The 25,723-nt window shown below is 38.6% G+C and overlaps 1 protein-coding gene across 1 annotated transcript in view; it reads right to left on the minus strand.

Moving 5' to 3' along the window:
* The window catches only part of si (sucrase-isomaltase (alpha-glucosidase)), a 65,040-nt gene that overhangs the window by 2,904 nt on the left and 36,413 nt on the right, over positions 1-25,723 (minus strand). The window contains 6 exon segments of the mRNA XM_042339059.1: positions 579-628; positions 1,504-1,592; positions 1,955-2,079; positions 4,537-4,593; positions 4,842-4,926; positions 5,058-5,206. Coding sequence (XP_042194993.1) covers positions 579-628; positions 1,504-1,592; positions 1,955-2,079; positions 4,537-4,593; positions 4,842-4,926; positions 5,058-5,206 — 555 coding nt within the window.

A 25,723-nucleotide genomic window follows, 5' to 3' on the forward strand; every position in this document is an offset into this window, starting at 1 on the left:
AATATTTGACGTGAGCTCCGTCATAACTGAAATGTGGGCTGAGCAAGCCACCAAAATAGAATGGCCTCGTTAGGTATCTGTTCACTTTAAACATTCTCTTTACTTGCCTCCATCTCAGAATGGGGCCTCCGAAGCCCATGCCCTCATTTCTGATGGTAGGTTATCAAGCTGTTTCTTAAGTGTCTCATTATCCTGGTTGCTGTGTTGCCTTTCCTGGTAACACATTTCAACTATTGACTACCCTCTGCGAGGGGTGATACTTCCTGCAAATGTTCTGAAATTACCCTTCACATCCCTGAATCTGTCTGTGTCTTCACGTTCTGCTGCCTTAATAATAATAATAATATTTCAAATATTTGGAAGTATTGTTCTGAGTTTACTTTCTCTATCCCATTCTACCCGAAGCATTCCCTGTCTTTCAGGGGCTTATTGACCAATTGTGCATTTGCAGCCTTTTCTGCTTCTGTTTCTAATTCCTAGCAACTGAAATTGTTTTTTTTTTTTAAAAATTCATTACACACATATCACTCATCAAAAGTAACATTCAACATTTTGGAAAATCAAAGGATAACACATACCTGTTTAACGCTAAAGGTACCTAGGAAGTATTCTTCTTTTGCAACTGAATCTACAAAGTAGAAATGGAAACAAGTTTGAATAAACTCCTGGCAAATAAAACGTTTGAGGATTATGAATAGTATTCTATATATTTTATACATTACATATATATATATAGAAATATATGGCATGTGGGTAGCTATAAGAGTGGTCGAGTGATTTTCTTTATGAATGTAAAAGACTTCCTCCCTATAAATTATAAAGATCTTTGGCATCAGTGTTGCAGCATCAATAATAGTCTCATTGGTGATCTACGGATGATATCTCAACGACAACAGAGAGCTACTGCTGTTCTTCCACGAGTGTGAAACATCCATTACTCACCAACACCTCAGCCACCAGTGACTTATGATAGGTTTCCGGATGCGAAGTAACAGCTGTAACTCACCAGTGCCGGCTGGTGAGAGATCTTGTACACATGAAGAATCCCTGGGATCTCAGTCTAGCTTCCAAAGGAATCCTGGACTGTTGTGTGTTGCTGTGTTGTCCGATTAACTATCTGATCAGTTGTATAGCTGTGCTATCATTTATATTTCTACCTAGATTCACAAACTCCAGTGCGGCTATGAAGATATAATTATCTCCCATAGCACACATTCTTTTAAGCTCCATTGCCCAAGAGCTTATATGTGTGATCCATTTGTGCAATACCCTGTCTCACTGCACTCATGAACATGATATGAGGTGGGAGTCATTTTTAACTGTGTTGTGATGGCTTCTCAAGCCGAGACAGTGAAATAACAACATTGAGTGCTGCAGAAGAAGCTGTTCAGAACCTCGGGCCTCCAAATGGCACTGTGGAGTTATGGCTTTCCTGATGGGTTTTGATTTTTACCACCAAAATAAAATAAAGAATTGCACTGAAAGAAATCGCAGTCAACATACCAATTGTCTGTCCATCATCCCAGAAAATATGACCTTCGGCCTGACTATTGTCATCCAAGGCAACAAATAGTCCCATATACTCTTTTCGGCTGTAAAATGAGTATTATATTTTTTTACTGCAGTTTTATTCACGTGGACAGAGTGCATGCTATAATCAATAATATCAATGAGATGGTTTTCAGATTGCACCAATACATTTTCAATACATATTTGCCTTAAATCTGTCAACTCTCTTATTCCTCTGTGCTCACATTTTTCTATTCAGTTCCTTTAGAAATCCCATCTGTTTCATCTCTGATTCTACCTTTATTAATACCATTGCAAATGAATTATTTTGCCTTCCTATAGCTATACGATTTGCTGTTCAGTTTTCAATTTTGCATGGTTGGTATTTACATCGCGTTACTTCAAGAAAATGATAACTGGAAATATATCTATTTATGCAACTTACCTATAATATGTGTTGTTTGCTGGTGATTGCCAGGGAATAACATAGCCACCTCTAACATGAAGATTAATGTGCTCAAGTGGTGTGGGCATTTCCAGCCACTTTCCTCTCACATTGATCTCTTTTTTCTGTAGAATACAGACAATGCTGATGAGGAATGTTTATTTACGTCTGGCGTATTCTGATATGCTTTCTGCTCATTAGTACTCAAATGCCTCAAGTGACAGGATCCAAACATGATTTAAATAAAACTTTCATCGAATCACTCTCTCCCTTGCTTGCTCACTTCTATTTAATTGTGTGAGTGGCATGAATGAAGAAATCTTTTATAATTTGTTTAATAAGACCTTTGGACAGCATTTTTTTTTAGCTCAAATGTGCTGCGTAGGCCATTATACTCCTCTTTTATAGACCAAAACTAAAGATCGCTGGCTTTTCCTATTGATATTTGAGATTGGAGCATCACATTGTGACCCACGTCTTCTTATACTAACTATATCTTATTCATGTAGCCGAGCAATCAGAATTGATAGATTAGAATTGCTACGTATTAGCAAGCAAAAGGGGATTACCCTTCAGTGGTCAACGACAAAAAATATTTCTGTTTTTTTAACAATAACCTCAATGTAACATGTAAAAAAGTGCAAACAATTTTCCTTTTTTTAAAAAAAAATATGTTTTAAAAAATTCTGTTTATGGGTAGAATTGCCATCTCTTTCACCCAACTGCAGGTTCTAAGGGAGTGGACATTCAGTAACGTGATCGGATTTGGTGAGTTGATAACATGTTAAACTGTGGTTAAAATGCTCTGATTACACCACCAGTCATACTGAAATACGCTCACGGTATGTTTAAGATTGCACACACTGATGCCCAGCTTTTGCTTTTTTAATTAACCCCATTCCTCATTCAAGACACAGGTGTGTAAAAACTCTGTTTAGCATTACACACTGTGCCTTTGGTGATGTGTGATTCTAATGGAAAATCCCATTAATGGCTGACATTGCCAAAGGTGTGGTTCTGAACTATAGAATGGAAGTTTTACCTCAAGGCGTTGTAAATTTGACAAGGCATAACCCGAGAGTCACTAAGAAATGTATGTTTTGAGATATGGTCCAACAGCCAACAGAACTGTGTGTTAAAACGTAGCCTGTGTCTCATGATCTATTGATATTATGTTTAACATGTTAGACCCAAATCTTAATGTGAGAACAAGAGTACTTAAGACTCAGCTTCAGTTGCCAAACACTCAAAATATTGACCAAATATTGATACTACAGCTACAGTTTACTAAATGATATTAGTAAAAAAACAAGACCTATTCAACTTCCTATATTCAACAGCAAAGTTATATGTTAATGTTAAAATGTAATCCATTCTGGATGTATGCATTGTACTATTTAAATATTTATTCACGTGTCTTTAGAGTTTGAACCATTTTAAACAAAGTTCGTTTTGAGAGTTGTCCACTCTCTTGTATTTCGATAACTGAAATCAACATTCTTTTTTTCAATGAGAGTCACTGACATTTATCAATAATAATCCTTGCATTTAATACAGCGCCTTATCACGTCTTCGAGACGTCTCAAAGCGCTTCGCAGATTATACTGTAAAGTAAATTGACTGTTCATTTTGTGGGAGAAACGCTGCAGCCAATTGCACACAGCAGCGTCCCACAAACAGTCGTGGGTTGAGTGATAAAGCCTGGGTATGTAACTGACATTATAACCTTTGCTCGTGGCGATGACCTCACTTAATGTAAATTAGAAAAGAAAAACTAAAATCCTGGTCAAACTGCTTACTACACACCAGCTAGGGTGAGTCAGAGACAGAGAGAAAGGCAACTAATAGTTGACTGTGGTTCGCCCAGATTATAAAGGCCTCCTCTGTTTCTCTTAGAACGTCATAGTCTATCCACCGCAGCCTGACATTAAAAATTAAACCATAATGAGTAACTGAAATGTCTAAACGCAAATCCTGTAGCAAATAGCTGACGATTTTGACACTTGAAATGATGGACTAACCGACTTAATCTTATGTAACGTGCCAATCCTTATTTAATCAGTGGAAATTTGCCACTGAATCAGCAGCTTTTCTTTTTAGTTCACGTTGCACTAGAGGAACAGTAAAAGGACTTTTACCCCAACCCCCACCTCCCCCGCTTTGAAAACCATCAAAAGTATCTTCTCTACACTGTTGAACATTTTTGTAGTGTTACAGATGAAAGGAATAAAAAAAAACTTCTCTGAAAGCTATAATTTCTGGAACATTAAAAAGAACTCTCAAATAGTATCTAATTGCCAATGGATTGTGGACTTCATTTAAGCAATAAAACTGTGCATAAGGACACTATGTACTTTCTGTGCAGAAGTAAGCCACCCACAGAGGTGTAATCATCATGATCCTTAGGTCTCCATGCTAACTAACTCAATGGAAACTCATTCCAACTCCCAGCTTGTTTATCCGTATCTTGTAGAACAGAGATGTTCCTCTTTCTCTTTCTGATTCACACCAGAACCTGCCAAGGTTTCAGGGTCTGATATAACTATTCCATCCTTTATTAAGTACAATTTGAGGCAACTTACCGTCTTAAAATCATACCAGCGAGTGTTGGGAATGTAACCAGTTACATTAGTTGCCCCCTAAAACAAAGAGTGTCAATGTTAAGAATAATCCTTGCATTTGATATCGCGCCTCATCACATCTCCGAGACGTCTCAAAGCGCTTCACAGGATACATTGTAAAGTGAATCGACTGGATATTTTGTGGGCAAAACGTGGCAGCCAATTGTGTTAATTTCGATTGAGTTAATTTCAATTAAGTTAGTAAACTATCACTAGTGATCAAAATCATTAACTCAGCATTAAATAAAAAAAAGTGGCACATATACCATTTTAAGTACAGGAGTAATCATTATTGCTGCACCCCAAAGGAACTGCTCATCGATATCCCACGTCGATTTGTCTGCATAAAACCTTTAAAAGCACATAAGACAAAACCTTTCAGTGCCTTGCTGTTTACAGTGTTGACTAAATTGTGACAGAATTAAACCATTTTTATTCGGAAAATTTTCACTTGGAGTACGAGATCATTTTAATGTACATACTCGTGCAGCAATGGTCTTATCACAGTGCTGCCGCTGACGTGAGCATCATACAGCAGTGTGTAGAGGTACGGCAACAACATGTAACGTGTTTCTAGAACATTTCTTGTATGGTTTTCAAATGTTTCATCCCAGGATGTAGGATCTTGGGGCTGAAAGACAAAGATGTGAAGCATCAATCCAGCAAATCTAACCCAAACCTACAACTCATCAGATAAATGTTTTGTTTACATTTAGGGTCAACTTGAGGGTAGTGAACTTGTGGAACTCACTCCCCCAGAAGGCTGTAGATGCTCAGTCCTTGAACATTTTCAAGGCTGAGACTGATAGATTCTTGAAAAATAGAGGGATTAGGGGATATGGGGAGAGGGCAGGTAATCAGAGTTAGGTGAGAAGATCAGCCATGATCTTATTGAATGGCGGAGCACAGGCACGAAGGGCCGAGTGGCCGACTCCTGCTCCTAATTCTTATGTTCTTATGTAATATGCATTATACAAGGCTTCTTCGAAAAAAAACTAGTAGCCTTATTGTACGATATCCAAACGTTCAATTCAATAGATTTAATTGAATCAATCAAAATTCTAACTTAATCAGGGAATGTCATTAGAAATTGCCTTATGTTAGTCTCCAGCTTATGAGTAATCTTCCATAAAACTGTACATCTTTATCTTTGTATCCTTCCCTCAGCCTGTATAATAAAATTACCATAACGTTTGTCCTTCACTGACAAGCCACATGCGGAGGCAGGTAGATGCATCTCTCTTATTGTTTTTTAGTTGCTGCACCTCTCTTTTTGTTTTCTGTTTGTCTTTTCTGGTTGCCATGAAATTTAGAGGTCCTTTTCTTTTAGCGATCTGACAAGTTTTCTCACATTTTATGTGAAGATAAATTTGTTTTCATTGCTGTTTGCATAACGTGGTATAAGCTATTTATTTTCATGATGTACTAGCTTTCTTTTGAAAAAGGTCATTGCTTTCCTACTTTAGATGTCTTATTGCAGTGGTAACACGATAACACATCGTGTTAATCAATTCATGAGGACTTTCACCAGTTCTGGGGATCAATTGATAAACACATTACTTATCAAATTGTTTTAAGTATACCCTTATCCTCCATTCCTTCCGCATTTGAACACAAATTTTTGTTGCACAGTTTTACTTTTTTTTCCACCAAGGGTGAAGAGGCTCATTTTAAGACAACTTTCTATTTTTAAATCATATTACCCTGTTTGTTTGTTTCTTTGTCACACAGTTTGCTCACACTAGTAGAAGCTGCAGCAGAAGGCAAAATCACAAATTGCTTATGCTTTTGAAATTGTTAGTCCAACACTGAGCGGCAAAATTGATTGATGGAAATGTTCCATATATTGTCAATGGTCTCCATACTTCACTTTGCCACTGACTGCCAGCTGAGGTTCAAAAGAGAGAGGTAATTTGGAACCTCAGTCCGAGGAAACTAATTCCTTTATGAGAAAAATGTTGAAAATAAAAAAACCCGGCTGATAGTTCAAGCTCAAAGGACGAAATGACATTGTAATGAACTCTAGGAGTCTCACAACCTCTTTCCCTTGACGTAGATTATATATAAACTGTTAACGATGCTTTAAAATTGTAAAATGCCGCCACAACAACAGTAATAACAAAATTATATTCATATAGCGTCTTTCGCATCGGAAAGACATCCCAAGCCGCTGGACAGTTAAGGGTTTGCACTTGAGTTGGGGGTTAGAGCCAAGAGGGGTGGAGGTTAGGGGGTGGTGGGGGTGGGAGGGTGGCCGAAAGCACAATCAAAGAGGAAAGTCTTGAGAAGGCCTTGAAGGAAGCAAGGGAGGGGGTGAGGCAGAAGGAATCCGGGATGGAGTTCCAGAGTTCTTTCTTTATTTTTTCTTGTTGAAAATGGTTAAACTGCAGAAATACATTTATTGTAATAGAGCACAGAACTCTACGCCATAAATTTAGAATAAAAATTGAATAGAACTGTCTTCAGAACTACTCCTCTGTGAGACTCTCAATAGTTTGAATTCGATATAATGAATATAAATATCATGTCATTGAAAAAAAAAAGTTTTATTTAATAAATTATTTTAAGTTAAATAAATTCTAAATAAAATTATGTTTTTGACCGCTTTTTCCAAAAATAGAAATTAGCAGAAGTTTGAGATCCTGTTTAATACTGAAACAATTGTCTGTGAGCGCTGGCTCCAAATACCATTGTTTATAATTCAGGTAATTCTCAGTAGTAACTGTGAGTCAAACAATCTACTGTTCTTTCTGATATCTCTAGTTACATCTACTATTATTTCAGATACTTTGAGACAGCAGAACAAACTGCAGAAATCCTGACTATAACCAAACTATATCAGTGTCATTGTGTTTCAGTATCTCTACTTTAATAAATGCCCCTGTTTTCATAGCAAGGCCTCTCACAGCCAAATGTTTTATGCTCAATGAGTTCCTTAATCTGGTTGTTTTCTTTTGCAAATGGAGCCTCGTACACTCGTTGCGTCTAATTACATTTTGATTTGTTGAGCCTCTTATTGAAGTGATAGAATTGACATACCCTTGTTCCTATTGAATTGTGGTTCCTTGAATAGGGATAAAATGCTCCAAGGAGCGACCATCGAAGACACAGTTCATAGGTGGTGTTTTGAAAAAAGCCGCAGATATCTGCTCCAGTCTACAGTTTAATGGAACATGTATTAGAACATCAAATTTCAGCTCTGCATAATGAAAACCAGCATTCTGTACTAAATGTTGCCAAAAAGGACTTACATAGGATATTCCAAACAGACTGAACTCCATCATTCCTATAACACAGAAACAGTAGATTTTGCTTTAGAAAGGAGACTCGTTGAGGAGTCACAGGCATCTTAGAGCTGAGGTTCAATGAAATCAGTGCCTAATTTCAAACTGAGCAGTGGAACTCCAGCACTAAGCGCAGAATATTATGGCCATCATACACATTTAATGTTGTGGAAAGAAAGCGGCAGAATAAAAGCATCCACCCCCCAGACACATAGCTTCATATTTGTGAAGGAATACTTCGGTCCAAGACGATATATGCTGCGCTGAAGCAACAGTCAGTTTCATAACACAAATCCCACCACGTGTGGTCTCAGAGGAAATGCAGTTGGAGACGTGAACCAATCAACGTAATTTAATCAGAAGAAACGGTTTTGTCTGTTGTTGTATCTGAACTAGTGACTAATACCCAGAATGGGTGATCAGTGAGAGACTGAATGATAGACTTATGGACTGAAGGCATGTATAACTGTACAGATGCATATTATTCTGTTCTCAGAGCATTGAGGACATACTAGCAGAGGCTTTATTAAGGCACATTCGTACAAAAACAGTATCTGAAATGTTACCCTTCGTACCAATGATTGATTTGTGCATTTGGTCCCAGCTGGCTGTGTTGTCTCCAAGCCAATGTCCAGACCACTGGCCACTGGTTGGGAATGTTGAACGAGTCACCACAAGGCCTCGTTCTCCAGTTACTTTCTGCAACGAACTGTGAAAATAATTTCAATGAATAAAGCGTGACTTCACAACTTTAAAGTTGATCAACAATAGTCCTTTCTAGCATTTATCTAACAATGAAATACAATTACAAATGCATATTTTCTTCACAGTGACCATACAGTGAAGACACGTTGATTGTGTATATTTAAATGGTATTCTCGTGTGCAGGTTTTGTTTCTCTTTTCTGAGCACGTGAAGAAGAGATCTGTTACCTGGGAATTGAGGGTTAAACATATTTTCGGTTCAAATTGGTGACTGCTTCACCAAAGAATGGGTTAATTTGTTTTCAGTGCACACAGTGACAGCTTCATCGCACGAAAGGTGAACTGATTCTCACGTCATGTCACGTGGTGACACATTCACCCCACAAAGGGAACTCACTCTCAGTTCACACCCTTGTTAATTTTGGCAATTAGAACAAAGCAACCTCCAGGTTAATTACTGACACCTCCAGTGTTCAATGATTGTCATGAATCAGCAGTTTGTAGCATTGTGAATTAACACACTGTCCTTTCACCTTGGGAATTTGGGTTCCAATCCAACGAGGATTAATGGATTAAATGTGCCATGTCAACCCCTTTCCCAGTAGGTGTCAACTCATAATTTAGGACAAATTGACATGAATTTAACAATCTCGTCCAGCGATGACTGATATGAAAAGTAGATACTTTTCTTGCTTGTTTAGGATGAGGATTTCAAGATCCTCATCCTCACCTACAAGGCCATTCACGGCCTCGCTCCCTCCTACCTCTCCAACCTACTATCCCCCTACCTACCTGCCCGTACCCTCCGTTCCTCTGGCTCCGGTCTGCTCCACGTCCCCCGCCCCAACCGCCCTACCATCGGTGGTCGGGCCTTCAGCCTCTCAGCCCCGAGGCTCTGGAACTCCATCCCCAGTGCCTTCGCCGCCTTCTCCCTTTCCTCCTTCAAGGCCGGTCTCAAGACCTTTCTCTTTGACCGAGCCTTCAGCTCCCCTCTCGACTCTCTTCCCCCTCCTCGCTCGCTCCCTTCCCTCCCCTCACCCTGACCATTTCTCCCCTGCTCGGGTCATGACCCAACTGTGCAGCGCCTTGGGACGTCCTCCTGACGTGAAAGGCGCTTTATAAATGGAATCTTGTTGTTGTTGTTGTTGTTTTAGGGAGCAGGAGGGTGGTTAAAAGTTATTATTGGAGCAGAGTAGAGGTATCTTTAGTCTGTATCAAACATGATATACTTTGACGTACAAGTGTACTGTATCCTTTGCATTCAAGCGTTCCGGGACGCTAGACTGCGTGAGAGGTGCTAGATAAATGCAAGTTGTCGTCGTTGATACACTAAAACCGATGACCACTAACCAATCAAAATATCAATCAAGTAATTCACAGATTACACATTTATGCCTTCAGTGTTCAAAGAGTTAAACTCCCTCAGGTTAGATTTTAAAAAGCATTAAAAGCCACAGCAAATGCACTGGTGAATCTCCTCTCCCAAGTACAACGCACAACACCTCTAAAAACAAAAATAGGATCAGGCACTTTTTATTCCATAAAATTGCACAAATGACTTTTGTGTCACATTGGAGCTAAAACATTATCCCTTATTGCTATTGACTGAGCTATAGAGCTCAATGTCAGTTTAAAACGTTTGTTGAATGTGTCCAATTGACCTAACAATGCTCATTTGGGGCATATTTGAATACTATGAAATACACAATCACTACACTTAACAAAAAATCCCGTGAAACATTTTGATATATCCTCCCGTCATAAAAGACGCTATATTAAATGCAATTACTTTTATTAGATAAACATGTGCATTGTTTCACCCAAGTGATTTTCTTGTTTATTATTTAGGTTTGCGTCAGCAGAATTGACCCTTTTCTGCCATTTAACTGCACAAACTATGAATTTCAAACCACAAAAGCAGTTTTCCTGTGACTTACTCCAGTGTTGTCTGTGTTTGCGACCATCCATAAAGATTATGTACATCGTAGTGCCTGACTGATGTCCCGTCAGGTAGGATCTGTTCACTTTCCATACACAGGGTCTTGTGATTGAGCCCCATGCTCCTTGATTCAAGATCTGATGAAATTATATCACAGTTACCAAAAGATAAGGTTTACACAAAATTAAATCTAAACCGAATATACAATGATATTCCAATACAATGAACTCACCTTACAGTAGTCCTGTCTTGTTTAGCCCTTGATGTTTGCAAATGATTGTCTTACACTGTAACAGTTGTACACATTGACTCTTCCCTCCCGCCCACACCCCCCTCAGATTTTCACAAGCACATTAAAATACTTTAACTCAACTCTGCGCTATACATCATGGTAACATAAAGAGAACCTCGTTACAGGGTCTTGAGGCGGGACTTGAAGGAGGCTAAAGAGGGGGCGAGGCGGAGTGACTGGGGGATGGAATTTCAGAGGTTGGGGGCAGAGTGGCTGAAGGTTCTCCCACCAATGGTGGGGAAGGGGACGTGGAGCAGCCAGAGCCGGCTGAGCGGAGGGAGCGGGTGTGTTTGTAGGGGGTTAGGAGGTCGCAGAGGTAGGGTGGGGCGAGACCATGGAGGGCTTTGTATGTGAGGATCAGGATCTTGAACTGGATCCTCTGAAGGATAGGGAGCCAATGGAGTCGGGCGAGAGTGGGGGAGATGGGGTTATGGGGTTTGGTGCGGGAGAGGATACGGGCTGTAGAGTTCTGGATTATCTGCAGCCTATGGAGGGAGGAGTTGGGAAGGTCGATGAGCAGGGCGTTTGCATAGTTGAGCCTGGAGGTGATGAAGGCATGAACAAGGGTTTCAGCGGCCTGAGGGGTGAGGTAGTGGCGGAGTCGAGTGATGTTACGGAGAAAGTGCACTTAACGGCCATTTGAAAACTATAGAGTATATTAAAAAAAATTAAATTGTAAATCGGGCTCTTGAAATAGGCTTTCAGTTCTTGAAGAGTTAATCTGACAAACAGCAAACTCCTACTTTAAATAACAAGGCATGCCTGCAACCTTTTATCCCTGAACTCGGATGACCCTCTTCTATACTCTCTTGCAAGGCTCTGTTTGATGAAGCCATTAAAATGAAATGCTCTAACCTGGCATGTAAGGGGGGTTGTTCAGTTTTTCATCTTTACAGTCATTCACAGACCCATGAACAAAACTTGCAGGTTCATTCATGTCCTGCAAAGTAGAAAACAATTTATTATCATATCCCTTTTTGTTGTTCCACTCAAAATGGCAATTTTTTTTATTACAACACAAAATAAATCTCGAATGGAAAAAAAACGTACAATCCACAGTCCATCGAACTTGACACTTGCACTTGGGTTGTCTGGATTGTCATAAAATTCTTTTATTGCTGCAAACCACCACTCCTTTGTTTCATTGCGGAAGAAATCTGGGAACGCAGCGAATGAGCGATAATGCTACAACAAAACAGAAACAACAGCTCATATCTACAGTGAGAGTGGTTCATGGACATTGTTCGCTAAGTATTTCTTGCATGATCAATCAGACCTGAATGATAACAGTGTCTAGTTCTTTGAGTTAAATTTACTAGTAGTTTAGAAATGTCTTGGTGTAAATATTAGTCCTTTCCTTTTTCAGTATAATTTGACTTTCTCCATCACGGTAACACAAAGGGAACCTCATTACAGGGTCTTCTGTGTCCAGTATCTCATAGGCTCTGTAACTGACAACAGTGACATTTCCAGCACACAGCATGTACAGTACTCAGGGAATCATATCAGCAGCAACCTAATGATCCAGAAGGGGCTTTTAAAAGAAACACCTTAAGCTGGCTTGTCAGTGCAGGAAGCCAGGTCTACAGTGCAGATGCAAGGGGTGATATAAAGAGTTTCCTTTGTGTTAGGTTTTACGTAAGCATTATCAAATACATATATATCTTTACATTTTTACTTAATAATAAAATAATAATCCTTGCATTTGATATAGAGCTTTTCACGTCGGGAGGACGTCCCAAAGCGCTTCACAGAACACACTGTAAAGTGAATTGACTGTATATTTGTGGGCGAACGCGGCAGCCAATTGCGCACAGCAATGTCCCACAAACAGTCGTAGATTGAAAATGACCAATTTATTATTGTTTTTGGTTTTGGAGGGATTATTATTAGGCTCTGTGTGGAGTAAGGAAACTTGCCCAAGGTTTCCTCCGGCCTGGAATTGAACTCTGGTCTCTCACTTGCAAAGCGAGTGCTCTAACCACTGAGCTACAGGACTACTTTGGCCAGTAGTTGGGTAAACAGCACTGTTGCAAATCAGACTCACCTTCACTTGATAATCCCAATCTTTTGAGCTGTCAACAGTCACGTTTGGAAAATCTGGCCATACCTATAACATAGTTTTCAAAAGAGATTCAAATAGTTCCATTGCTCGCAATGCTACACAGGACTAGAGAAGCAGATTAAACAGACACTATATTGTGAGGCAATATTGGAAAAAAATGTTACATTTGTAAATAAGCACCAATTTCAATATAATTGTAAAATGCAGCTATGTCATATGATAAAAATATAATCAACATCATTTGCAATATGGTATATATTAGATTGAAGTTAAATTCAGAATACCTTTCCCCACACAATATCAGAACTATTTTTCCATTTAATGTATACATCGTTGTCTAATCCGCTGGTGAAGGCTTTGTATGGCACTGTTTCATTTCCGGAAATTGCTGGGTCCTTAAAAAGAAACAGACGTTGCACATTATACCAAGTGCCACACAAAAGAAACAAGAATTCAAATTTCAGTTATAGGAAGGGTGCCACACAAGCTTACCAAAATAATAACGATTCGCATTCTTTCAGCTTTCATTTCGTTAACCAGTTGTGGCATAGTTGCAAAATCATCCTTATCAATTGTAAAGTCCAGCTGGCGCTCCATGTAATCAATGTCAAAATATTGCACATCCTTCAACCAAAGTCACATTTTAATAAGAGGAAACGTCAGCGAAATAGATGGATTTAGTCCTACTTATTCAAAATACAGTTAAAACTTAACCGTTTTATCAAGTCCGTTGACATTAAGATTGCAAGACATTGCACAGCAACCACTTGCATTTATATAGCGCTCTTCCAGTAGGGCTACTTATTGCAGTGGTTCGATCGAACAAACTTACGTATGGTATTCGTGCCTTCTTCATTTTTTTGTATAAGGAAGCTACTTCTTCAATATTCTTGTATCCGTATTGACATAACTGGAATCCTAGGGACCAGTATGGTGGCAGAACCGGGCGACCAATAAGCTAGAAAAAATAAGAGACAATTAATTATTTCATGAAACATTTTCTCAACCAGCACTCTGGAGTTTTTTTTTCCCAAAAGTATAACGTGACCCTTAAATGTCTGAATGTTTACCTCGGTGTACTGTTGAACAACCATTTCTGGGGTTGGACCGAGAAAGACATAGAAGTCCAGGATTCCTCCAAGGATACGATATGTCAGAGTAGGAGCCTCTTGCAGTGTTACATCTGAAGGAAAGTGATGTTTATATTCAGTGTGATTCAAAATACTATTAAATATGCTTCTAATGGGCTTTTCCTCAATACAGTTTTATGAGTTGATAGCATAATAATGATAATCCTCGCGTTTGATACAGCGCCTTATGTCATCTAGACGTCTCAAAGCGCTTCACTAGGTATTGTAAAGTGCTTTTGACTGTGTGTTTTGTGGGTGTAACCTATGTAACTGCTGTTTGCTTTCCCATTTGTGGTTTAGATTATTCAAGAAAATACATTGAAGTTGTGAGAGTTGAAAAGGGCCTTCATAACATGTTAACCTCTAACTGTTTAACTATCAGCAGACTTATGGTACTTGGCTTGGTATGGACATTGTCATGATTGTCTGTAATTTACAAGCCTGAGAAGCAAGCTCTATTTGGTAAAAATAAATCAGTTACTTGGATGCTTTCAGACTACGTATTTACATAAGTGTTTGGCCAGCTAGGAAAGATTAATATTGATGAAAGATGACTGAAGTCCAGCATTTACACTAAGGTGTTTAATCCCCATTCCAACTCTTCATGTTGTCTCTCTCCAGGAATCAGAATGGTTAACAGCCTTTGCATGTGTTACCTTCCCACAACTGTCTTTTGAAACCCCTCGAAACATAGATCCCTGAACGTTTAACAACAATGACAACTTGCATTTATATAGCGTTCCTCACGGAGGGTAGCAGTGACCCAGGGCGCTTCAATTTGATATATTTTGTTAACTTGAGTCTTTCAAAATACAATGACATTCCAACTTACCCATTGCATTGCTGTTGAACAGGAACACACCGTGGGCATTGGCATCGTTCTCGAGACACATATAAAAAGGATGGCTCCCATAGCTGTTCAATTGATGCTATGGACATAGGTTTGGAAATATACAGCAAAAAAAAATTAGATGATTGCTATTTAATAAAAAGAAAATAATGACCTCTTTCTATTTTGCGAATTTTTTCTTCAAATAAGGAATCCAACCCGGTACTCATTCTGCTAATGATGTCCCAGGGACTCTGGGCTGCTGGAAATTGTGATGGGACAAGAAATATTACCAATTGGATCCCAATGTCATGTTTCCAATAACAACAGACCCAGATTCATTGATTGCAATAACAAGATGTACAGTTGTGAGTGGGGAAGGGGTGGAGGGGTTAATGGAGATGGAAGTAGGTCGATGTGAGCTAAAGTCAATGCTTTTCTAAGGCACAACTTGTTCATGTTGATGAAATTAGATAGAACTGTTTGTCCTCCGTCAGCATCAACTCAATGCTATTATTGTCCAGCTGGTAAACCTGCAAACATTCTGTAATCAACAGTCCCATGTAACCTTTATTCATTTTCTGCGTTCAAAAACCTATATGTTTCCTTTTCGTTTTCATTTGCCTGAATACCCCTGCATTCAAATTACCTATTGGATTCAATTCTTTCAGGATTGATAACATTGATTTTGTTTCATCTCCACTCCAGTAACCCCATTTGTTAGCCTCTTCCACTCTAATTCATTCTCTAAGCAGTCACCTTGGTTACAGATGCTAGAAAATGCATCATATTAATGCTTTGTAAATTATGGATGCCAGAGTTGCTCTCGAGCTTCACACGGAGTCTGAAACTCTAATGATTATTGTGGCATCCTCAGCTTATAGAGTGAACACTAAAAATATACTCAGGGTTTTATTTTCAGGTGTTGTAAATACGTGTGTATCATTTGCATGTAATGGCAGAATTAAGCACAGAAAGGATTACAGAACACTTAGCTAATTATGTAATTAAGGGCACCTCCAATTCCCTGTTTACACATGGTTAGCCCAATCTGCAAATTGGCATCCCACTTTGCAAGGCCAGCGCACAGCATATTGCGAGAAATATCCTGAGAGTTAGTTTTATTCAAGAATATTGGTATTTCTCAACTCAAAACAAAACTGAAAAAATTATTATTTTTTGAAGGAATTGTCACCCCCAGAAAAGCGATCCGCTAATCGACTAACAACCAGGTAAACAGAAGCCTGTGGGAGTAAGGAAACTTGCCCAAAGTTTTGCCCTGCCGGGAATCGAACCCAGGTCTCTTGCTTGCGAGGCGAGTGCTCTAACCACTGACCTACAAGACTCCAGGATAAGGAGAGTACGAGTTATGATTGCATTGTGGCAGCCTTGCTTTTTTTTGACTGCTGGTTTCGTACCCCTGAGGTAGATTGACAAATGTGTCAGCTCGGGATTTGAACCAGACTGTCTGTACAGCTCAGAGAAACGCCAGGCTAAGCATTTTCCTTTTAATCCCTTTGCACTATTAAAAATAACTTTGCAATGTAAAATGCCTTTTAAGATGTTTTGAACTGAATGCCTCGATGTAAAATACTCAACATCAAGAGTTTATTTTAAATTGGCGCTCTCGTCCAAGATGAAATGATCAAAACTCGGGATCACATTTATTTTGAAGTTGGGGCTAATTGCCTTGAATTAGGGGTAATTTACCTCTGAGAAATAAGCATTTACCTAGCAGTTATCTATGCCACAAGTCTGGCAAGTATTGAACATGAGAGATAAAGAGTTACAGAAGCGCCAAGCTCTGTGATTTATGTGTCAATTATTCCTGTTGTTTTCAAGTTTAAACTTTTAGTCATCATTTTGACTTACAAAACTGTTTAAATTGCGGCTGAGCTGATATGATTTTTCACTGCATTTGTTGTTCGTAATAAACGCCCAATAAACACCCAGTCCCAAATAAAACACAACAGAGAAAATAACTTTTGGAACTTACTCCAGGAGGTTGGTCCTTGGCAAACATTCCCCAAGTATTCCAGTTAAGATCAAGCTTGAAGCTAGAATGTTCAGTTTCTCCAAGTCCATAAATATTTTCTGAAGGAAGGCTGGTTGAAATCTGGATGAACTGATCAGTAAACGTGAAGCCTCCAACTTGAGAATTCCAGCTGTTAGAAAAGAAAGAACTGAACTTAAATGGGGATCTCCCTTTCCTTTTTTTTTAAACTCCTATTTTTAGTCACTTTATAGGATTTACGTCCAGAGCAGCCAGGCAAGGAGCAGCCAGTAAAAATCTATTTCTTATTTCTTGAAAGAAAATGTTTTGCCAAGTGCAAACGTGTACGTGTTGAAACAAAACAAAGTCAAACCATAATAAGCAGGTAAGGGAAAGAAAATGTAAGATCAACGAGCATCAATGGTGGCATAATTTGTACTTTGGTTACACTGTTAGAGTTGTGACTAACTACGTCACGTGAATATTTTCGGAAATGCTTCATTGATTCCTTTGTACCTTATTGCAGCTTACTATCAAAACAAAATAATATTTTTTTCTGATTAAATGTCTCATTACATTGAAACATCTCAAAACATTTCACATCATAAGATATTTTGAAGTGCAGTGACTCTTCTGTAGCCACACAACAGATGATCTGCGACACTAGCATCCAATAGGCAATGAGGTGACAATGAGGTTCATAGATTTATACAGCACAGAAGGAGGCCATTCGGCCCATTGTGTCTGTGCCGGTGTTGGAATATTGGAAGGTGGGAATATTGATCAGAACATCAAGTTAACTAATTGCTCTTCTTTGAAATTGTGCTATGGATCTTCACTGTCCAACTACTGAAAATACTTTGGTTTATAGTTCATCTAAGGAACAGGAACTTGACCAATGCAACACTTATTGATTACACTACTCAGATGTCAACGTTTGATTTGTAAAACCTTACATTCATCTGAAAGCTGTTCAACACTGCTGGGAGCCAAAGGAGGTTGAGAGGGGAAAGATGACCGAAAGCAAAGTTAAAGAGGTATGTCTTCTTGAGACAGACATTGAATGAGGCGAGGGAGGGAACGAGTTGGAGTGACTCCTGGTTGGAATTCCGGAGAGCGGGGAAAGAATGGCTGAAAGCTCACCTGCCAATTGTGGGGCAGGTAAGGGCAGGGGACATGAAGCAGGCTGGTGTTCACTGAGCAAAAGGAGTGGCCAAGTCAGTCTGTTTGAAGAAGGTCTTGGAAGAAAGGGGGCGCAATACTATGGAGGGATCTTCTGATTCAGAGACGAAATGGGCCAAACTGACATTGCCAAGACAGTAAAGACATCCAGGTACAACAACAACAATTTGCATTTATATAGCTTCACATAGAATAGTGTCTTGGAATGCTGGAATATAACAATACGCAATGAGAAACTTAACTACTTACATTACTGCATTGCTGCTCTTTCTTTTAACCATAATCCCAAATGGATTATAGGTTAATTGTACATCATAAAGTTGTTCAAAGGTTTCGTTTGCTGGAACATTTGGGATGTTAAGCGGGATTGGAACTTCATATCTCTTTTCTTTTGGATCAAAAATCTGCAGAACAATTAGGTATTATATCATTGATATTGTTAAATGGTAGTTATCTTTCATGTATGAATGCAAGGTTTTACAAATCAGTTTATGAGGGTCTTTTATACAAGACATTTATATAGCATTTTTCACATTGGGCTGACGTCCCAAAGTGCTGGACAGTCAGGGATTTGGACACGAGCAGGGGATTGGGATCAGGAGGGGAAGAGGGCTTGGGTAGGAGGGGCCCGAAGGTGCGCTCGAAGAGGAGGGTCTTGAGACGTGCCTTGGAGGAGGCAAGGAGGGAGCAAAGCGATTGTGGGATAGAGTTTCAGATAAGCTGACAGCTGGACTGCTGGTAGGTTTGGGTTTGTGAAACAGGCTGGTGCCCACTGAGTGGAGGGAGGAGCCGCTGGGTGGGTAGGGTTTCAGAAGGTCAGGAACAACGGAGGGATTTAAAGATTAGGATGAAGATCTTGAACTCGAGCCTCTGGGAGATTAGGAGTCAGTGAAGTTGGGCGATTTTATGCCACGTTTACATTGAAAGCTCAGCCGACCACACAGACCAGTCATTAACTTGTACCTTAACATGTGCTGACGGGGATCAGAAAAATATAGAGCAACTTTGAAAATGTGGCATTGCTGTGATGTGTTGCCACCAGCGCTGTGGGTGCCATCCCACGGTGTAGGGCAGAGTGAACGTACAGCACCGGCAGATTTGGGACGCTGCAGAACCACTTGGATTCGAAGCAGCTCTGCGCTATCTCACCGTAGAAGCTCAGTATATTCAACCACAGCACTAGCCAGAGAGCAGTGCACGGAGCATCAACGATGCCTTGCACCGCTAGGGTATCTTGTCAGAAACAATGAGTAACACAAAATCACAGCTCATCACAATGGCTAACACACATCTCTGTCTCGACAGGAACTGGGGCTTAATTGCATGAATTGCTGTGAAAGTAACAGTAAAATATATTGAATATAATCCGTGTTCAGACATTTAAGGTACAAATTAAACATGCAATGAACCACAATTAAGTGAGTCTGTTTTTTTAAAAAAATATAACGCTATTGTTAGCCAACCTTAAAATTCAGCATGTGCTGATTCAGGGACGTGACCTCAATCTTTAGAACTTCGATAGTCGGGGTCTGGCCCTTGAAACGTTCAGGATACTTTGTGTTCCGTTTAACTTGTGTGCTCATTCTGGCTTGTGATTTAACGATCCCGTAGCTTGAATCAATTTGATAACCATAGTCATATGGGTAGAAGCAGGAAGGCACTTCAGATTTGTGAGGCAACTGCAAGAAAAAAACAAAATTGAGGTTTTCACATACAGTAAATTAGAAGAACAAGTTGTGGTAAAATCAATCGCATGTAATTTACTTAAGTGAACTCCATTAAATGTATTTTGCTGTAAATTGGATAATAACTCAGCATATTTCAGTCTATTTAAATAGACTTTTTATCAAACCATCACTATAATTTTTTTGATAATTGATAATCATACCTCTCACGAAGGGGATATTTAATTTTACACATCATGGGTTTGTGGCTGCCAGGCACGTTGATTATAAATTCAGTATTGCACTGAAATTCTGTAAATGATTTTCCGAGTCTATTGTTCAGAGACGAATTGAAAATGAAACCTGTCATGGCATTGTCAGGCTGCCTTTATCAAGTCCATCAAACATTAAAAAAAAGATTCAGATAAGCAACTTTATGCTCGTGAATATTGCTCTCATGCCTAAGCTTATTAATCTGCTTTATTTGTATACATAGCAAATACAAGGTATATGTTGGCAATACAGTCAAATTAGAATGAATCTACATTCTCTTTGCTAAGTGTTTGTTTAATTTTTTTTGCAAAAATTGAACTGTTACGTTCTACTAATGTAAAGGGGGTAGGTAAGATTTTTATTAGCTGTCAATAATGTTTCATAGCTGTCAATAATACTGATTACATTAAACACATTGTGAAACTCCACTGGTTTGGGGAAGAATTTCATTTGCAGAATTTCAGTGCATTATAATAGCTGCCATCTTAACTCTGCCAATCAAAACAGCTTTTTGTTTGCTTCTTTTTTTAATCAGTTTAGTGTGGGTTGTCACTTCAGAGAGGATGCACTAGTTGAGGTATAAGAACATATACGTATTATTACTGGCATATTATTTGTAAATTCTCAAACTTCCTAGGTTGATCAGTAGCATTGACTGTAAGGTCTGTTAATAATAAAATCATTCTTATTACCTCCCACCCCCACCAGCCATCCACCCCTTCTGACCCTGACCCCAGCTCAGGTCCAAAAAACCCTGCTCGTCCAGTGCCCTGGACATCTTTCCGATGTGAAGGGTGCTATGGAAGTGTAATTTATTGTTGTTGTTTAGTAGTAAAAGGGCAGGACAATCGTGGAATGGATAATGTCTTCACAGAATGGTACAGTCAAACCTCCTTTCAGCAACCGCTCAGGGGACTGGTCCAAAGTGGCCTTTATGTAAGCGTGGCCCCTGAATAAGTGTTCGTTGGTTTGTTGACTAGGACCAATATTACAAAAAAAATCCATAGGGGAGAAATTTCTACTGTATTCACTTCAAAAGCTTGCGAGAAGGTAACTTGTGTTGGAGCCTCCCTCCAATGATGACTTCATCCTGTGAAGCTATTCTTCAAGGTAATGGTTTTACCTTTGGATGTTTCTGACTTCCTTTCATGGGTTGTGAGAAAAAGTAAATTGAAGTCTCAAAATTGACTCCTTGCCATGTTATTATATTACTTACCTCATCCCATTGACAACCACGATTTTTGCAGGCTTCTTCAGTTATATATCCTTCAGGGTTACAATTAATCTTCTCAACATCCCGCGGTGTGGATTTCCATTCTACTGTATATGCCTCTCCTAGTACAAGTTGAAGCCCTTTATAAGATAACCTGTGAAAAGATTTTAAAAAAGTAACGTTAAGAACATTCAGGGACAAACATTGTGAAGGTCATGCATAAAAACATTCATTAAGTTGGGCAATGCATCGGGTATAATTTGTAATATCCAGAATCGGATGGGTTTCGTTTATAGGCATTTCATCAATTCAGCGATTCTTCTGAAGAGCCGTAAATAACTGATTTGCCTCATCTCCTGTCTCAGCTCTTGCAATAATGGTAAAAAAAACTCTACAAATTTTAGATTGTGAACTCTGCAGCTGATGAATTGCAGGTTTGACAAGTAGAAAATAGACGGGTGAGGAAAATACAATCTGAGATCTTGGAATCTGGAAGTTGCAATTAATGCAACAAATTCAGGGTGCGAATAGTACAAATTTAGATGCCAATCTCTGCTGATGAAAGAATTTAAAATGTACTTTGGTATATTACTGCCAATATTGACAGTTTAATACTATTACGTATGCTGTATGTGTAGTAATATGCTGTCACACACGTCAGCATCTGTGTAAGATAGATACTGACAGATACAAAGGCATGACAGCTGTTTATTAAAAGAATAACAAAATTAGGTAATTATTTCTCAATTAATGCAGTCATAAAGCAAAGGTTTCCATTAGTCTCCATAGATTTGCTTTTTCAACTGTTGATCTCTATTTTCTTAGAACTTCTATCTCATAAGAAGTAGTAGCAGATTAAAGGACGCTCCAAAATGCTGCATTGAATGGATTCCATAATTATGGAATTAATTACACCTCCGTGTTAGTTTGTCAAAGCAGGGTAAATGTAAAAGAAAAATCCAAGTTTACAAGCTAAAAAGCTAATTGCTATTTTCCAAACATCAATTTCGTAAAGGTAGGAATCATTGTACAGTCACATTTTACTGATAGAATCGATGAGGTCTATGGGTTCTAGGTTCGGCTCCAGACATAGCTTAAGCTGTGGAAACTGGAATTTGTTGGTCATGCCTTTCCACCGTGCACAGTTAATTCCCATTCTACGTGTATTCAATGCAGTTTCAAACTGTGGCTGATTAATGTAGCTCGACTTCATGTTATCTACAAACGTAAGTAACTTACCCTGGGTCTGCGAATCCAAGTCGTTAATATATACAGAGAACAGGAAGGGTCCCAGTACAGAGCCACGAGTCAATCAAATTAAATCAGTTATCATAGCTCTATATAAATATACAATGAAGATAACTAGGAATGACCGAATTAATGTTTGTAGATATTATGGGGAAAAAACAAATTAATGTACTTCATGGCACAAAAGTGCAAACCTGGAGAGATTCTATTTGCATATAAAATATTATTGTTGTGAGACATTGACCTTTACCTTAGTTGACTTGTCATAGTCAATATCGCTTTCAGGTATAACGATCTCATCAGCTCCCTTTTTCACAGTGACATTTCTTGGAAGGTATTGGAGACCGAGGATTGTAATTTCTTCAAATTGAAGATTGTTTGGATCTTTATATCCATTTTTTAACACTTCGAGTTTTAAAACATCCTAAGAGAGAAAGACAGAGCTTACTAAACATAACCAAGGCACTGGGTTACTTATTCAATTGCATCATTAAATATTTCCCGGACACGCATTTGATATAACAAGGCCAAGTTGCCCCATTTTCATTAAAGAATCTACATATGTTTATAATTTAAAATCTTTAAAACAATACAATTTACATTTATGTAGCGCCTTTCATGTTGGGATGATGTGTCAAAGTGCCTAAAGCATTCATATGGTTTACAAGTTCAACTTATGACCAATGTAAACAGTCTTGTTGGTGAAATAGCAAAATACTGAATATAAACAATTTGTACAACATGAAATCCAACAGTGATAAGCCATTGAATTAATGTGAACAGACTAACCTGCGCTACTGAAAACCGATAGGAGATATATTGTTCCTTTTCGAATGTATCTGTAATGTAAGACGTGCATGTCAATTCCTAAACACAGCAGCAGAGGAAATGATATTGATTTGTTTAAAATAGCAATTAAATTAGGTTTCTAAAATGCGCTCAGAATTCAGAATGGAACAATAAGGTTATTCCACAGCAAATGTATTGCTTATGGTCGATAGTGTAGCTCACCAACAAAATAACTCCATTAGTCTGATTTGATACTCTGAAACATCAGCTTGAGCTCAGAGAAAAGCTACGCAGCCTGTGTTGCTGTGTGTGTTGAAATGATTGACACATCGGGATAACATGGAGAAAAATACCTACCTTATTAGGTATTGATAAAATACCTATCTTATTAAGTATTGATAAAATACCTATCTTATTAGGTATTGATCACCCTTTATATGTTTTCAAACTTTTTGCCAGAATTTATTGACAAATTAAGGTAGAAATTCTATCTGGATCCTAGATTTACTGCGTTAAAGCAGAGTTTCCAAATTGCTGGATTTGGTAAACTGTTGAATTCCATTTCAACTTTCAAGCCCATTTTCTGTAGTTTTTTTTTAAAAAAAAAGCTTCAAGATTGAAAACTGTATTTCAGAATTTGACAAATTTTGGACAAATTTTCTGAATACAATACAATTTACATTTATACAGTGCTACGCTAAGAATAAACTAGACCCAGGTAGAATTTTACCACTTATCAGGCGATAGGTCTGAGTGTCTACATCTGAGTGTCTATGTGTCAACGCTATAGACTGCTTTGAACATGGTACGTTTCATAGAATACCTCTGGATTCCCCGTCATCCCAGAACAATCGCCCTTCAGCCCTTCCTTGCTCATCAAGCGCAATAAGAAGACCCATGGGGTTTTTCCGACTACAGGAGAATAAAGTATTTGTTTAGCATCAGATTATAACTGTAACATCCGTTCTGTTATTGCAGACAACTTGATCTGCAAGAAAGGAAACGGACTTCAAAATTATACACCAATTTTGAAGGATTTGACGAATTCTGGACAGTCAGAAATGCTTAATTTATTAGAGTAACGCACCTATAAAATGTAGAGTTAGCTGGTTGCTGAGTTGGGAAGACAAAGCCACCTCTGACATGAAGTCCTAATTTATCTTCTGGTAGTTGCAGAGTTACCCATTGCTTTTGAGAAAATATGGAGCCACCCTGGTTTAACAACACAAAAACAATAGCTTTAGAATATGCATCCAGTGCATATAGATTTATAATTGTCTGTAGTAGTGCAGAGGGAAACTCAGATGATTAATAAAATACAGTCTCTGCATCATTTCATGTCTCAGCCATTGCATTTAATGAAAATAATGTTTCCTTGTTGGTAATGACAATTTTACTGCAGTAGCTCAGTGGTTAGAGCACTCGCCTCACAAGCGAGAGACCTGGGTTCGATTCCCGGCAGGGTGAAACCTTGGGCGAGTTTCCTTACTCCACTCGCCTGATAATAATGCCTCAAGAAACAAAATAAAATAATAATTTGGTCACTCAATCCAGGACTGTTTGTGGGACACTGCTGTGCGCGATTGGCTGCTGCATTTTGTCCACAAATATACAGTGAATTCACTTTACAGTCTCGGAGACATGAAAAACACTATATTAAATGCAAGGATTAATTACTGGGCACCGCATTTCATCTGATATATTAGATACTTTAGATTAGATAATTCAACCTGTTAGATCTGTGTTGCTTGGTGTGTTAATGCATTTGTTATGATACAAATGAAGGACAACATGCACCCGAGCACTAGCTCTGTGGGCCGTGGTTACAGGGCTTTCAACAACCTGTTAAAGAATCTGCCTGGTTTCTCTCAGTTTAGGGTTCCACAAATGACAATTATGGAGAAGGTTGGAATCATATCAACCAGTTTGGGGAAAAAAAAGATTGTGTGAATGCTGAAAGGGGGGGTGCAATGTTTGAAGGAAACAGCAACTTGCATTTATATAGCGTCCTTCGCGTTGGGCGGTGTCTCAGAGTGCTGCATCGCATAGAAACTGAATTATATACTTGGGATGGAACTGACAACATTTTTAATACGTTCTGCAATTCCAACCCAAGAATTTATTCAGTTGATTTCTTATTCAGAATGTGCTTAACCTTTATTGAAAGAATACCTTCAAAGCACAACAGAATATAAGAAGCAAGATAATTGAAAGTTTGGGATCTAACTATAAAACTGGAATTAAAATGTTATTTACCGTCTCATATTCATACCAAACTGCATCAGGAAAGTAAGCTTGTATTTTTGTTGTCTTCTGAAAATAAGAATAAGTATGTAAGAATCATTACATGAATACCTGAAGCTAAATACAACATTTTCACAATACCATGACTGGTTGGTACAGTATTCCACCAATATGTACCACTGATTCAAGTCCTTAATATCCCCTGTGGTACAGTATATTCCCAATCTTAGCTGAGTAAACAAAGTAAAGCATTGAGTGGACCTATCTGCTAAAAAAAATCATCCGATAGCTTGTTGGAG

This window comes from Callorhinchus milii, unplaced genomic scaffold, assembly GCF_018977255.1.
Source record: "Callorhinchus milii isolate IMCB2004 unplaced genomic scaffold, IMCB_Cmil_1.0 Scaffold11, whole genome shotgun sequence".
Classification (NCBI taxonomy): domain Eukaryota; kingdom Metazoa; phylum Chordata; class Chondrichthyes; order Chimaeriformes; family Callorhinchidae; genus Callorhinchus; species Callorhinchus milii.